This window comes from Alligator mississippiensis, chromosome 6 (genome assembly GCF_030867095.1).
Source record: "Alligator mississippiensis isolate rAllMis1 chromosome 6, rAllMis1, whole genome shotgun sequence".
Lineage (NCBI taxonomy): Eukaryota > Metazoa > Chordata > Crocodylia > Alligatoridae > Alligator > Alligator mississippiensis.
Genome location: NC_081829.1, coordinates 63,867,734 through 63,882,603, shown reverse-complemented (window position 1 = coordinate 63,882,603; position 14,870 = coordinate 63,867,734). Strand labels below are relative to the sequence as shown.

The 14,870-nt window shown below is 37.8% G+C and overlaps 1 protein-coding gene and 1 long non-coding RNA gene across 2 annotated transcripts in view; one reads left to right on the top strand and one right to left on the bottom strand.

The window, feature by feature from the left end:
* Positions 1-14,870, bottom strand: part of PCDH15 (protocadherin related 15) — a 1,303,618-nt gene that overhangs the window by 17,558 nt on the left and 1,271,190 nt on the right. The window contains exons 35-36 of the mRNA XM_059729933.1: positions 14,722-14,730; positions 11,854-11,964 (exon numbers count right to left, since the gene is read on the bottom strand). Of these exons, the coding sequence (XP_059585916.1) occupies positions 11,854-11,964; positions 14,722-14,730 (120 nt within the window). The remainder of the gene's footprint in view (positions 1-11,853; positions 11,965-14,721; positions 14,731-14,870) is intronic.
* LOC109282401 (uncharacterized) overlaps positions 1-14,870 on the top strand; it is a 74,179-nt gene that overhangs the window by 24,379 nt on the left and 34,930 nt on the right. The window lies entirely within an intron of this gene.

Genomic DNA, 14,870 nt, shown 5'->3' with positions numbered 1-14,870 from the left:
TACCTTTGAGTGGCTAAGGTTAGGTAACAACTGAATGGACATTTTCAGGATCACAATTTTAAACTAAGGCCCTTAATTCCATCCCAGTCTCTCTTTAGGCAACTAAGTTCACATGGATCTGGTCCTTAAACCTTCCAGGTGCCTTTGCCTACTGTCTAATGGAGTTCGAATGGAAACTTGCTGCTGGTGTTACAATTATGCCACTCATTGAAAATTTAGCTGTCTGCAGCTCTTATATACATTGAATCTTGTAAAATATTAAACCTTTTGCAGCAAAAAAAAAAAGATTGATTATCATGCTCCCTAAACATTTGGCTTTTATTGCTATGCAATACATGTCATGGACCTAAAAACCTAGCCTGCTGTGAATGGGGACTTTATTAAGCATGGAACTATTCTTATGTATCAGCAAAACTTTATGTGATGATGTGCAAATTAGTTGGTTCAGGGACACAAAAAGGAGAAACCACCCTCAGCAATTTCTGATTGAAACATCCATACTTGTCCCAAATGCAGTTTAAAAAAGAGCTAATTGTCATGGAAAACCTGGGTATTTCTAGTCAGTATAAAAATTATTTTGGTAATTAATTACCTTTCAGTTTACAGTTATCAATATTTGATTCTGGATTTATTTTATTATTTCATTCAGCTTACTCTATTCCAATCTATCCCTCTTGTACAAAGACAGCCAATTTTAATATTTTCTTACAGTTTGGAGAAAAAAGACTAAAAAAGAAAACTTTAGGGTGAGCTAGACTAACATTCATTTTAATGCCAATTCATTTTAACCTCCTTTTCCTTTCCATTTGTTTCAAAGGACAAACTAATTAAACATAGTTGACATATTTTACATACAGGTTTTAAATTAATGGAAATAAAATAGTAACTAAATTCACACTACACTTATCATTTACAGATGTTTATAAAACCTTTCCTTGCTGCTGCTGATCAAAATGACCTTTATATTTAGTGAGATGCAAAATGGCCTCAATAGGAAATCTGCATGAACAGGCAAAATTAAAAAACACTTTACAAATGAATGGTACAAAACCAAAGACTCAGAGAATGCAATTCCAGTATATAAAAAGCAAAGGAAGGTATGATAAAGGAAACAAAAGAAGGGCGGCAAGGTTGTTGACAGATAAATAGGAAAACCTTTATGAAACCTTCAAGTACAAGAATGAAATCATGCAACTATAGCATTATGATACATAATCTCTAATAGAATGAGATGATACTTTATTGTAATAACTTTGGCTCATTATTGCTGAGGTTGTTTTCTGTTACTGCTTATATGTCTGCAACATCCAACATTTTATGGTAAAACTAAGATTCATCTTATAGTATTCGTTTTAAGAGTAAAACAAGAGATGCCTTTTAGAACTGCAGAACAATGGCTCTACTACAGTACCAGAATAACCTTGTGATAGAACATTTAGCATAAAACAGTCTTCTATATACCTCCTTTGTTTAAAATGGACATCAATGCCCACAAATCTTTTAGATAGATTAAAAAAAATCTATTGACATTATAAAACAGTAAAATGAAAAGTGTTCAGAGCTTCCTTTAAAATTATTTAACATTACAGAATTATGAGTGATTATGTTAAGAAAACGTCCCTTAAGTTTAGTAGTCTGAACAAACAAACAGCAAGATACAGTGAAGAGGGAGAAAAAGTCTGAATTCTTCTGGTGATGTTAAAGTAATTTAATTACATAATGTATGAGGCAGATACTGTGTGCTGCATTTGTTATCTCACATGAAATATATTATACCCAAACTTAAACAGTAATGTTACAGTGCAGTGGATTGAGAAGGAAATCGTTTTTCAAGTTCCTCTACTACACAACTCAAGTTGCCATTCTGTTGGCTATGTTCATCAACCGTTTCTGTAGCTGGCAGCTCTGGTGCTGCAACTGGCTTAGGCTTGGATGTGTGCACAGGTAAAGCATGGTTTCTGTCTATTTGGCTGTACATGTTGGCCACAGATTTTTCAATATCTGCTAAGTTTTGAATATTTTTGAGGATTCCTTTTAGCTCCCTGCGAGGAGGTTGCTCAGACACTGTAATCTGCGATGACACTAACTGTTTGGCAGGGGACATTGTAGGCTGCAAAGGACATAAGTGGCGGATGCTATAAGTAGATGAGGAGGAAGACAGAGAAAGACTTGCTGGAGATGGAGGTTGTGGAGGCAATGGGGGAAGGGTTAGAGGAGGAGGAGGAGGAGGAGGAAGAGAAGGAGGAGGTGGTGGTGGTGGTGGTAGTGGTGGTGGTGGTGGAGGAGGAGGAGGAGGAGTTTTGGGTGGATCTGGAATTATCTTTTTTACTTCCACTTTTGTTCGTGTAGCCTGAAAGTTTTGCCGACTTGATCTCTTTATCCTATAAGGAGGTGGAGTTGGTTTGTGAGTTGGTGGAGGAGAAAGCTCTCCAGGACGGTCATGATCACTGATGATTACCGAGGGAATTGTGGATGATGTAAATTCAGCTACTTCAGAACAAGGTGTTGAAGAGGAGAAAGAAAGAGAGCGATGGTAGACAGGAGTAAACAAATGTTCAGGAGACAATTCTAACATGGTTTCTCCTTCCTGGTAATAGCTGCTGTGTATTGGTGAATGCAAGTATTTCATATCATAGGGTTGCACTTGTTTCATTTCCTGTAGAGCCTGTTGTTCATATTGTCTTGCCTTCTCTTTTACAGTTAACTTGGGCCCAATATTTTTTTTTAATATTGGGTTACTAAGATCAGCCCAGTAATGCTGATTTTCAGCTCTTTCCATTTCTGCTCTGAGTCCTTCCTTTTGCCACTGAATTGGATCCATGATTACTGGCCTAGTTAAAGCATCAGGTGTGGGTCTTTTATTAATCCGAGCTGGTAATGTCCATGCACGGTGAACGCCTCCCAAAGGGCACCCAAAAAGGGCATCTTTCAAGACTACTTTTCTGAGTGAAAGATCAGCTAAACTATCTTTTCTCTTCTGTGGTAACTCATTAGTAGGCAAACCTTGAATGGTGCCTTCTATATACAAAGGGTTTTGAGTAGTTATTGGGTTCTCATCGGATAAAAATGTAATGCTACTTGCAGATTTGGGGAGATTACTTTTCAATGATCCATTGATATTAGATTGCTTGTGAGCCTCAATAGCACGGGAAGCAAAGCTGCTTATAAGTCTTTGACGATCTCCTTCTTCTAAGACTGACTTTTTTCCCCTGCTTTGTTGAAAATGGTAGAGAAGAAAAAGACTTGAAAGAAAAGAAGATAATTACATGTAAGGAAACATGCATGGACATAGATATTCATGAAAAACAAATGGATTTATGATGTGAATCAGTTCCACAGCATTACTTCTACTGTAATATTATTATCCAATATAAAGGCCATATTTACTAAACTACTGAGGCAAGACATTTACTTTTATATCTTTTGTACAGAAAGAGAATATGAAAGGAAGAGCCTAGAACAATCTTCCAGTTAAATAAACAAGTTTTAACCTTAACCAAACATCTTTCCTACCTTTGAAAACAATAGGACTCTCCTTTTTTTGAAATACCAACTTGTATTTTTTCAAATACATTGAATTAAAATCTGAAAGCACATGTTTTTCCAATTACAGGTATGCTGCACCATATTTCTGCAACATAAATGGAATTTAGCATGACATGGTATTTCCATTTTTCACATGTCAGCAGAATAATATTCACAATACTGCCACAAACATTGTGGCAAATCCCTGAGTTTTATAAAATAAGAGGACTGCCCTACACTTTAATGTGTATAGTGTATGTACAACATTCACATACACACATAAACAGATTTCACTTCTATGCATATTTACATGAGTATATCTGTCTAATGCATGTAGGAATATCAAGTACACACCATACATGTGTGTAGCTAAAGCGTGCATATGTAAACTGTAACTCCATCTGATAAACATAAAAATATACTGTCATCTGATTGTGCAATTTACTTTGAGCATTTTAATGACACACTAACCCAACTTCTTTGGACTACTTCCAACATTCAAAAGCCCAGAGCAGACTGAAGCTAAAAGAGCCCCATAGGAAGAGCAACTATATGTAGAATAATTAAATAACTTATTAAAAAGTGACTTTTTTACCTGTTATTTTCAATAATTTATAACTATTCAACAATCTCACCACTCCAAATGAGATTTTTCAGGATTAGTCCTACCGCAAATTGATGTTTTTAAGTTTAACAAAACATAGGTCAGGTGTTTTAAAGAAGTAGGGAATAAATCTAAGAAAAAATCTTGCAGTTTATTTTGAATAGCTTTAACTATTTTCCTGTTACTGTTACCTAATTCATTGGATTTTCTACAAGGCAGTAAGAAAAATCTGTTCCTATGATATTGGATAAATTGTACAAATATATGTTTTTAAAGACTGCAAAATAGGTGGGCATGATAGCAATAAGGGGCAGAGGTAGAATATAATGCACACATATACATAGCTAATGTAACAAAATACTAAAAACTGGGTGTGTCTACATGAGATGTTTTCTGTGAAGTTGATTAATTAGCTGCACAGTAAACAATGCACATCTTCATTTGTGACCCTATTAGGCTGCAGTAGATTAATTAAGTCTGCAGCAACATAGTACTTGTCAACACAAGTACTATCCTGCTGCAGAGTATTTTATGCTGCAGCAGCACATGTGTAGACATTACCCCAGCAGGCTGGGGCATGAAGGTGTTTCAGTGTGTGGGCCCCCCGCTGGCTAGCCCTGCACTGAAGCACCTTCATGCCCCACCCAGCCCCTCTGCAGTACGTTGAGCTGGGGGTAGAAGACCCAGGCTGGAAGGTTGACCCCATGAGCCCCCTGTCAGCCAGGGCTGCTCCTACCCAGCTCAAAATACTGTGATCCTGGGTGCATAGCACTCAGGAATAATAAACTCCAGAATAATAAGTGCCCAAGTTCATTCATGTGCACTAATGGTGTAGCAAAACCCCCAGTTTTTCATTTTTTAATTTATTTTAAAACGCATTCCCTCCCCTTCCCCAACCATTTTTTACTTTTTCTCTCCCTCTCTATTCCCTATAGATAATTAAAAGTAAGCTAAGATGTAGGATAAGCTTTAACATTTTATTTTAGGTAGTAAGTTTTATTTTTCTCTCCCCTCTTTGCTAATAAGTGCCCTGCTATTTTGATATAGATATCCACTGTTTTATAAGTGATAATTATTATGTTTGTATTGATTTATTTTTTTACTGCTTTTATATTGTGTGATTACTGTCTTAGGCCTATATATGTAAGTTAGCATAAGTCATGTCAAGTTTCCATCTTGTAATGTCAAGCCTCCATCTTATCCCCATGCCCGGTTGTGTAACCTATGACTCACACCTACCCCTCCTACGTAACTTGGTTCCTGAATGAATGGGGATGAATGAAGGTGCTTGAGAGACAATGGCAGTAGGTCTAAAAATAGCTCCCTCTGAATGACCAAACCATCAACACCAATACCTGGACCAATGACCCAGCCCTTGCAACCACCCTCAGCATTCAAGAAACAAAAGATGAGGCAACACACCATTGTGCCAAGCTGCACATGCTCAGTAAGAACATCTGGAACCCTCTGGAACAGGACTGACCTTGCCTGGACAGGCCCTCCCCATAGGAGATCAGAGGTAGTCTGCCCCATAAAAATGGGTAGTGAAGACTGACTCTTTGGGATGCCCTCTCCATCTGGACCAGCACCATGCCACACCACCTATCCATCCAGAGGCCCTGCCGGTGACCCCCCTTTGGAAACACCTACTGGACAAGGACCCCTTTCCAGCCTGGATAGGTAGCTATCACCCTCATCACCTCTTCAACCAAGGACTTGGACTCTGCTTCTCTTCCCTACCTGGACTCCAACCCTTTCACTGAGTCTCTTTCTCTTGCTGACATTGTGAGTGCGTGTGTGTGTGTGTGTGCATGAACCAATAACTTCATGGGGCTGTGTAGTGTGTTGTCTGTTTAATAAAACTGTTATTTGGACCTCTGAATTGGGTTTTGCTTTACTATGGTTTAGCCCTGCTACAATCTCTGCTCCTCACCCCTCTAACTTCTGTCTCAATTCTCCCTCTTCTGCTTCTGGCTTACTGCTATCTCCAACACCTGTCCTGAGCTCCTCTGTCCCTCCAAACGCCCTGTTTCTTTGCCACTGTCCTATCCCCATTGCCTTTTCCCCTGAGCAACCAGGTTTCTACCTCAGTTTCTTTCCTGGCTGTCTCCTCCTTTCCTCCACTTATCTGCCCTCCCCCCCCACCAATATCTCAGCTGTCTGCCTCAGTTTCCAGCTCTAAGCTCCCAGGTTTCTCTCTCTCTCTCTTTCCTGGCTGTCTCCTCCTTGCCATCAGGCTTCCTTCTCTCCCCCCCCCCGCACCAATGACCTTGAGTAGCCCTGGGGCCACTTGATCTTAAGTAACCCCAAGCCTCAGTTCCTCAGCTAGCTTCTCTCTAGTCCACCAGTTCTAATCCTGGTTCTGGCAACTTTCACTCCCTACACTTTCACTCTCTCTCTCTCACCTTAACCTTCCCCCAGGTATCCAAAGCACACACATACATACTGTACTATCCAAGTTAGGAACTTACCTGTGTATATGTGTAGGTGGGTTGTATGTGTGTGAACTAGTGAATGTGCTTGTATATATATATATGTCATTGTGTGCATGATATACAAATTAGTGATCTGTGTATGTGTACTGAGTGTGCGGGTATGGATTTTTGTCTAACTTTTGGGGTGTATAGTGTATGTGCTTGAATTGGTGATAGGTATGCATGTGTCTAGGCTGGTTTGGACGTGTATGTGCCTGAGCTGGTAGTGTGTGTGTGTGCACCTAATTGATTTGTGTGTTTGTATATGTGCAATTATGTCACAGCCTCCTGTCTAGCAGTGCAATATTGAGATCCTAAGAGTTGGTTTGACCCTACAAGGCAACAATGGCATGTGTAGACATGCCCACTGATATCAAATCCATTAGGTAGTAAAGCACCATATGTAGTTAATGAGATGCAGCAGCATTTCCCAAACTTTGTGGGTTTTTAATGGCTCACCATACCAGGGTTGGCCACTCTCATTCATCCCCAAGTCAACTGCTGCTGATTCTCTCATCACTGCTTCCCTTCCCTGCTAATTGCCACCATTCCCCAGCAGCAATCAGCAGTGTGGGGAATCAGCATCTGTTATTTGCACATGCCTCCACTAGGAACCTTTTGTGCCCTCCCAGGTAAGTGACCCCAATACTTTGGGAAATGCTGAGGTGCAAGACACCTGGTAAAGATCTATTGAAACTATGCCTCTTTTAGTGCAATATACAGTGAACATGGTAGGATGGCAATCTTCCCTACAGATCCCTGATATAGGTATGCTTGCTCCATGATCAGAGACTGTTTGTTCAGAGCTTGCTCATGTATCTCTATACAGCATTGTATTGTATTGCAGACACACCAAAACTTAACATAGAATTTCTTGCTGTTTCTTTTTCTTTCTTTTTATTTCCAGAACTCTAGGAAATTGCACTTAACAGGGCATTTAAAAAAAATTCTAAAGACATAAAACATTAAAGTAAAGATGGAAATATCATTTAAACATTTAACTATGAGTGAGGATAAAATAAGACAAACTCCTAAAGCTTCCTTATTTATGTGCATATAAACCTCCCACATTCACATTTCAGAACTGGGAAAAGTAAAATACATTTTTGTTGAATTCTCTAGATGAATACATCAGCTAAGTATATTCAATATCTTAATTCATCTATTCATGTGAGGGCATGGGGGCTGAGTAAGGATGGTTGATAGGAATCAGTTCACAGGGAAGACAGGGCTCATGTAAATGAGACTAACACAGTGTAAAGTACAGGGCATTTGGGGAAGACTCCACTCGTGTACATCATCCCGTGCATCTGATGTTGTCTAGGAACTAGCCTAAAGAAAAGTAGGTCTCCTTGTCTATGCTGATCACATAAGTAGGTCTCCTTATCTATGATGATCATGGGTGTGAGAGAATCATTAAGTTAAAGAAAAAAAGAATACATTATTTCATTATTTTGAAACAACATACTGAGTGGCAGTATTTGTTTCACTGGTCCTCTTCTGAGATATATACCTCAAGTTCCCTAAGGCCTTTCTACAAATGCAGATAAAGGTGTGATTGGATCTAATGCATGATCAACACAATCACACTTCCTGCCATGCCACATGCACATGGTAACAGATGTGGTTGTGAGATTGCACACTAGATCCCATTGGACAAGCAAGAAGCAAGTTCCCATGTCTGGGAGCCTCCCTCAGTTGAGGGGCTTCCAGACACGGGAGCACCCTATACACTCCTGGGGCTCGGGAATCACAGCAGCTGCAATCCCTCAGTCCCAGATGTTTCACACACAATAGTTTCTAGGCTCTTAGACTACAGACCAGACTACAGGTAATCATTTAAGTTCAGCCATTGCAATGAGTTCTGTACCTACTCTAATTGACACTAGTTTCCACAAAAGGGAAAGGAAAAGGAAAATAGAGACACTAATCTTTTAATTTAAAAGTAAATGTCTTCCATGTAGCATACTAATACAAAAAATAAAGAATGATAATCAGATAGCAAATGATTAAAGTTTTGATGTAGACTAAGCAAAAAGAATTAACTACTGTTTCTATTAGCTATGAATATTATACACTAAAAAGTGAGTTTACTTACTGATGCCTATGTATCCAAAGAGAGAGAAAGAATGGAAATCATGAGACAGGACACAGTAAAATAAACAAACAAAAATGTTTAGTTCTATTTAATTTACCATAAATACCTAAACAAACAAAAGAAGACATGATGTAGTATTGCAGATGGCTCTAGGACAATTATGAAAATGCAAGCAAATTACAACAATTAAAAAAAATTCCCAAGAATGCTTTTGAAATAAATTATCTTCAATAACTTTTAATCCTCTTTATTTTAATGTATTAATAAACATATTATTTCTCTGTAAAATACCTAGGTAAGTTTCTTTGCATTATTTTTTAATCCCCCCCCCAATTTTCTTTCACAGATTTACTGACAAATCTGTACAAATACTATGTATTTCAGTTTGCAAGAAACAGTTGACTATATTCATCCATAATTTTTCATTTGAGTAACATGAAGAGATGTAAGCATATACATTCATTTGGATGGTATCCCTTCTCTGTTTGCCAAATTTTCCCTTTCGGTTAAAGTACTGGTGCAAATCTGGGCTACCGAGCCTCTGAGTCAGAGGTGCGTGCATTCAAATTTGCTGAAACAACACTTGGGACAAGGGATACAAAATCTATTCAGAAACACTGGGGCTATATTTAAGCTTGCATAAAAATCTATCTAGTGATCACTAGGTTCAATAAATACAGGCATATAATGAATGAGAAGAACTTTAAAAACCCCACTTTAATTGTGGAGCAGCAGGCAACCTCTGCAGATCTGTTCTTCCTCTAACTACCTTGCTGCTCCTTAACTGAGGCACCATCTCCTAGTTTCAAACTCCATCAGTATTCCTTTAGGGAGAATTTCTAACTTATAATTTCTAGAATGAAGACTCATAAGGCATCTAATGCCAATTTATAACCAGCCCAATATAACTTGTAGAAGAATAAGTAAGAACTGTTCCTTTGATTTTAATGGGAATGTGGTTAGATTTTAAAGAACTAGGGTCTTAATACAGGAAAGCACTTCAGTTAAAGGGTGGCTATAAAGCAGTGGCTCTTAACCTTTTTAGATTCAAAGCACCCCTCACCAGACTTAAAGCACCCCTCCATAACTTTTGTGAATTGAGCAGTACCCCATTTCAAAAAGCTAATTTATTTATTACAAGGCTTACCTCCTTGAAGCGGGGCAGGGCAGTAGCCAGGCCTCCCTACCCTTATCTGCCTATCTCCTCACACCTGAAACCTGAGCCTGCTCAGCCTCACTTATCTCCTCACATTTTCTCAGGAGGATCTTCAAAGGATCTTGAAGCACACAACAAGGTGCTCTGCCACCCTGGTTTAGAATCATTGCTATATAGGCATAACTAGCCCAATCTTGACCAGGACGTAGAACTCTCACATTTCTAAATCTTTTAAATGATGTATTTGTTGTTCTGCATAGAAATATGCTTTTTGTCACTCCAGCTTCCCAAGTAATATCATTTCACAAGTATATAAAGCTAAAGGAAAAAAACTGCAGTGAAGCTACACTTGCATCAATGAGTGCTCTAAAGCTTCTTTAGTCCCAAACAGAAATTCAATGAAAATCGATTGGTAAGCAGGCAGTACGCTCAAATAATCAACATTTCAAGGGGAAGCACAACTCATCCTCCTGTGACCTGAGTATTTTACAAATTCAGATGTATACTTTGCAAAACTTCAAGACTTTGAACAGCAGCAGTAACTATAATATTTAAAATAGAACAAAATTCAAATAATACATCACCAATTTCCTCAAATGTAGCTCAGACACATTATGAAACCTGTTCTCAGTGTTTTTCTCTCTACTACACTTGATATAGATAGATCTATCTATCTATCTATCTATCTATCTATCTATCTCAAGTGTAGTATATGATATAATACATAGATTTGCTAGTATGTGCCTTTAACCAACAAACACTGTATTGTTGGACAATAATTCTACTTTATTAAGAGACATTCCTTTAACTTACTTCAGATCTACACAAATAAATAATGAGAATTTGTCTTCTGTTAGTAATTTAATGTCTCAGCAGAAACCTGATTTCAGGCATACCATGGCTCCAGTCCTTAGAATTTCACTTAATAGAATCTGTCACATACTAGAATTAAAACTGAACACCAAAAGCTTTATACTGTAGGCATTTTCTGCCATTTATCAGATTCTCACTATATAGAATCAGCTGTTTGTTAGTATAAGAACCCAAAACCATAATCTGTGCATGATATCTCTTTTCCCTGCTAGCTATTAAAATCAAGTCTGTGTGAATGTATGTTTGCTGCACAAACTGGTTGCTATTCAATGGCTAATGACTACTGAGCATGCGTGACTATGGTATCCACATAGACTTTTCAGTTTCCTGCCTGTCATTCTTTAGAATTGCCAGTTATTAAAATCTAAAAATGACCTATCCAGCTATTATAATAAGTAGTAAATACTGTATGATACTGGAATTCAGCTTCTAAGACACAGTTTAGCTATGAATATTTTACCAGCATATAATGGGCAAAAGTGCTTTCCTTTAACTAGCATTGCTTTTTAATACATATTATATTTTCCCTTCATGTTTAATTTCAATATTTAATTAGCTTTAAAAACCTTTACCCCAAAAAGAATTTCAGCTTGAGGAATCTAGATCGAATGGGAGTTTTGGACTGATGGTATTATTAAGTGTATTCAGTAAGCAGATTTGAAATAATAAAAGTCTGGGTTAGATTCTCAGCACACAGTAGAAAGAGTTCTGAAAGGTCCAACCCCTGAACTTGCTGCAAATTAGTGCATTCTCAGGACCACTTTAATTGCTTTATCATGAATAGCTAAGTATGAGCTAGGGGACTGATTCAGACCACAGGGAGCTCTGGTTTCACCTTTTGAGCAGCTTTATGCTTTGGCAACAGTAGGGCCTCTGGAGAGTCCTTTATACTCAGCTGGCTATTGAATTCTATTTTCTGTTCCTCTTATAACACTTTACTTTGGCTGAGAGTTTAGCTTTTATATTTACTTTCTTGAAGATGAAAAGGTATGAGAAGTATGTGAAACATCCCCTCAACAAGAAATGTTCTTTTGATGCGTGCTGGAATAGGTGATATTCCAGAAATGTGAATTATGCCTTGTAACACTGACAATTTTAATGATGAGTCATAATGAATACTTACATAGTGCTGTCACCGAGTTCTTCATAGAGATTGTTGGCAGCACCACTTGTTGGTTTCCCAGCTGGCAAGGCCATCTGGATCCTCGCTGTCTTTGCACATTCAGCTTGTCGCCTTTGGTATGGTGTAAAGGGAGAAAAAACATGTTAGAAATCATCTATGGGCACTATGGACTGATGTGTAAAAGTTACTTATGATGCGTTTGCTCCTGTTTTTCAAAGAAAAGCAAATGTGAACAACTGATTTAACCTTTTAACTATCCCATTATTTGTTTCTTCATAAAAGAATTTCATGGCTACTGTGTGTAAACAGTATTTTGTCTAATACTATTATCCTTTTATATAAAGGCCAAACAAACCATCCATTTATCATGATATAATAGGTAATATATTTATGATTAACTATTTAGAAGGTTAAGTTTTAGTAGCACTCATTTTTCTAAGGCAATAATATTAGTGGCTGCATTGGTAAAGTCCTTCATTTAAATGAAAAAAAGAAAACGCTTACATAGCATGTATATCTAAAAATATGTAAAATAATCTCCAGAGTTTATGTTATAACTTGACTGCTACCCAGGATAACTTTTACAATCTTTTCTCCAATGCCTGATGAAGAGTGTTTGTGCCTAAAAACTTGCAATTAAAGAAATTTTTTTTGTAAAAATCTTGTTGGTCTAATAAAAGATATCATCTCTACTACGAGTCCTGATTGTTATAATTTGAAACATTTTTGTCAGCAAAGAGCTGGATCAGAATTTCCTGAATGAATGGGTTATTTTTTCACTAGAAAAGACAATTCACAAAACCGGTTTTCCACAGGTAAATTTCAACTTTGCCAAAAATGCAGATTTTCTATTGAGAAAAGTGAAATGCTGGCTCATTTGGTTCCAGGCTCTGGAGAAATAGGTTCTCACCAAGACACTTAGCTGCTGTTTGGCAAATTGTCTGTGGGGGGAAACAGAAAGCTGGGATGCATTATCTCTGGCTCTGCGCTACTTAGTTTATAGCTTGATTTGAGATTCAAATGTTTTCAAAAAACAAAACATTTCCTGGAAAGGAATTTAGCTTTTCTGACCAGTTTTAGTAAACTTGTCCACTATAAATTTAGCCTATTAGATCATTTGGAAGGATGGGAAAGAGCAGATAGTCATGATGCTTTTACTCTATAACCCTGCCTCTAAATTAACTATATTAAAATCTGAAAAAATTAGATGTCATAAGAAAATTAATATATCTTGAACTGAGCTTCATTAGCCTACAGCAGCTTTTAGTGAATAACTATTTTCATCTTCCCTTTACAATGCTACATTTTAATTACTATATGAACCAGGGTATATCTAGGAGATACCCTGTTCAAAGAATATCAGTACAGGTTTCCCTCGATTTATGCGATACATGCATTCCCAGAGAATGATGCATAAATTGAACTAGCATAAAGTGAACCCATTTTATAATGTAACAAATAGGGATAGGTTCCCATGGCAGGGAGGGAGGGAGGGAGGGAGGGAAGGAGGGAGGGAGTGAGGCTGGGTCTAGGGAAGGGGCAGGGGGAGGGGTGCCGCTCCAGGAGCTGCACAAGGGACCAAACCAGAGGAAACTGTCAGTGGGTGTGGGGGGGGGGGGGTGCGGCTCTTGTTGCTCAGTGCTCCCAGGGAAGGCTGTGGGCTGGGGGGCTTTGCCAGGCTCTCCCTGGGGGGGTGCATGTCCCCAGATCTGCTCATGGGACAACAGCAGGCTGCTGTTGCAGGATGCTGTTGCAGGCTGGGGCTGGCAGCAGCACTGGGCTCTTCCTGGTGCTTGGGGCAGGACATGGCCCTTTTCCCTTCCCCCACAGGCTTACCTGCTTAGGTGGGAGGGAGGGGGCACCTATGCCAATCACATAAGGCTGAATTTACTTTGGATATAATGAATTATGGGTCTAAAAATGCTCATTGCATAAGAGCAAATTTGCATATACAGAGCCTGCATAAATCAAGAGAAACCTGTACTACAGATTATTACCAAATTATCTGTGGTGTATTTTCCACTTAAATTAAGATGGTTACACCAGGGATGGATTTGGCTGACTGGTTTTGTGTTTCAAAAAAGTGAGAATGTTTATACTAAGTGATAAATAATTGCTCCCTCGGTCAATATTTTTTTATGATCATTTCAGCAGAAGTTGATTTTTTGCTTAATGACTGCTTTTAAACATTGAATACAAATACAAAGTTAGGAAACCCATGAATTCTGTACTATAAAGTGTCTTGAAGGATATCCCCCCTTTCAACAAAAACTTGGTAGACATAAGTCATTAAATGAGTCATTCTAGGCAATATCCAGAATTACAGAAATAAACAGAAATTCAAACAGCAAAATTGAGGACTGGAAACTCCTATTCCATTCCATTCCTAAGTTACTTTTTAAGTACTGCATATATACTACCCTAATAACTGGCATGAATGTAGTAAAGCTTGCTTCATCTCTGTCCCCATATTCCAACACTTCTACAGTTGCATTATTTTCCCTTCAGTATGAAGTCTCTGCCATTTATTTACTTGATGCTGTAAAAGAGGAAGCTTCAAGCTTTCTCTTCGCTCTCTGTAAAAACAAGCAACACCTTGCTATCCCTATCTTAGCATATAATATTGCTTTTTATTAAATGGTCTTAAGATACTAATGCCTTTTTTATATTCAGCCAAACAAAGATCTCAGGCAGCAATGAATTCTACAGTTAACTATAATAACAATTTCTTTTTCACAAAGAATAAATACAATAATTGCCTGGAATATCAAATTCTCTTATTCTTGTAAATAATAAAGAAAATAAATTCACTAGCTATAAGTAGTCTTAAACAGGATGTTAGATAAAAATCTGAAAGTAAGTACTTACTCTTTAAATCTGTTTTTTTGTGCAAAAAAAAAAAAAAAAAGAAGAAAAGCAGGTTAGCAGAGTTCCATTTCTAATATTACTAGGCAACTAAAAGTCACTTAATTATTTTACACATAAAAATGCAGAACTATAATTTTTGAGGAACTGAA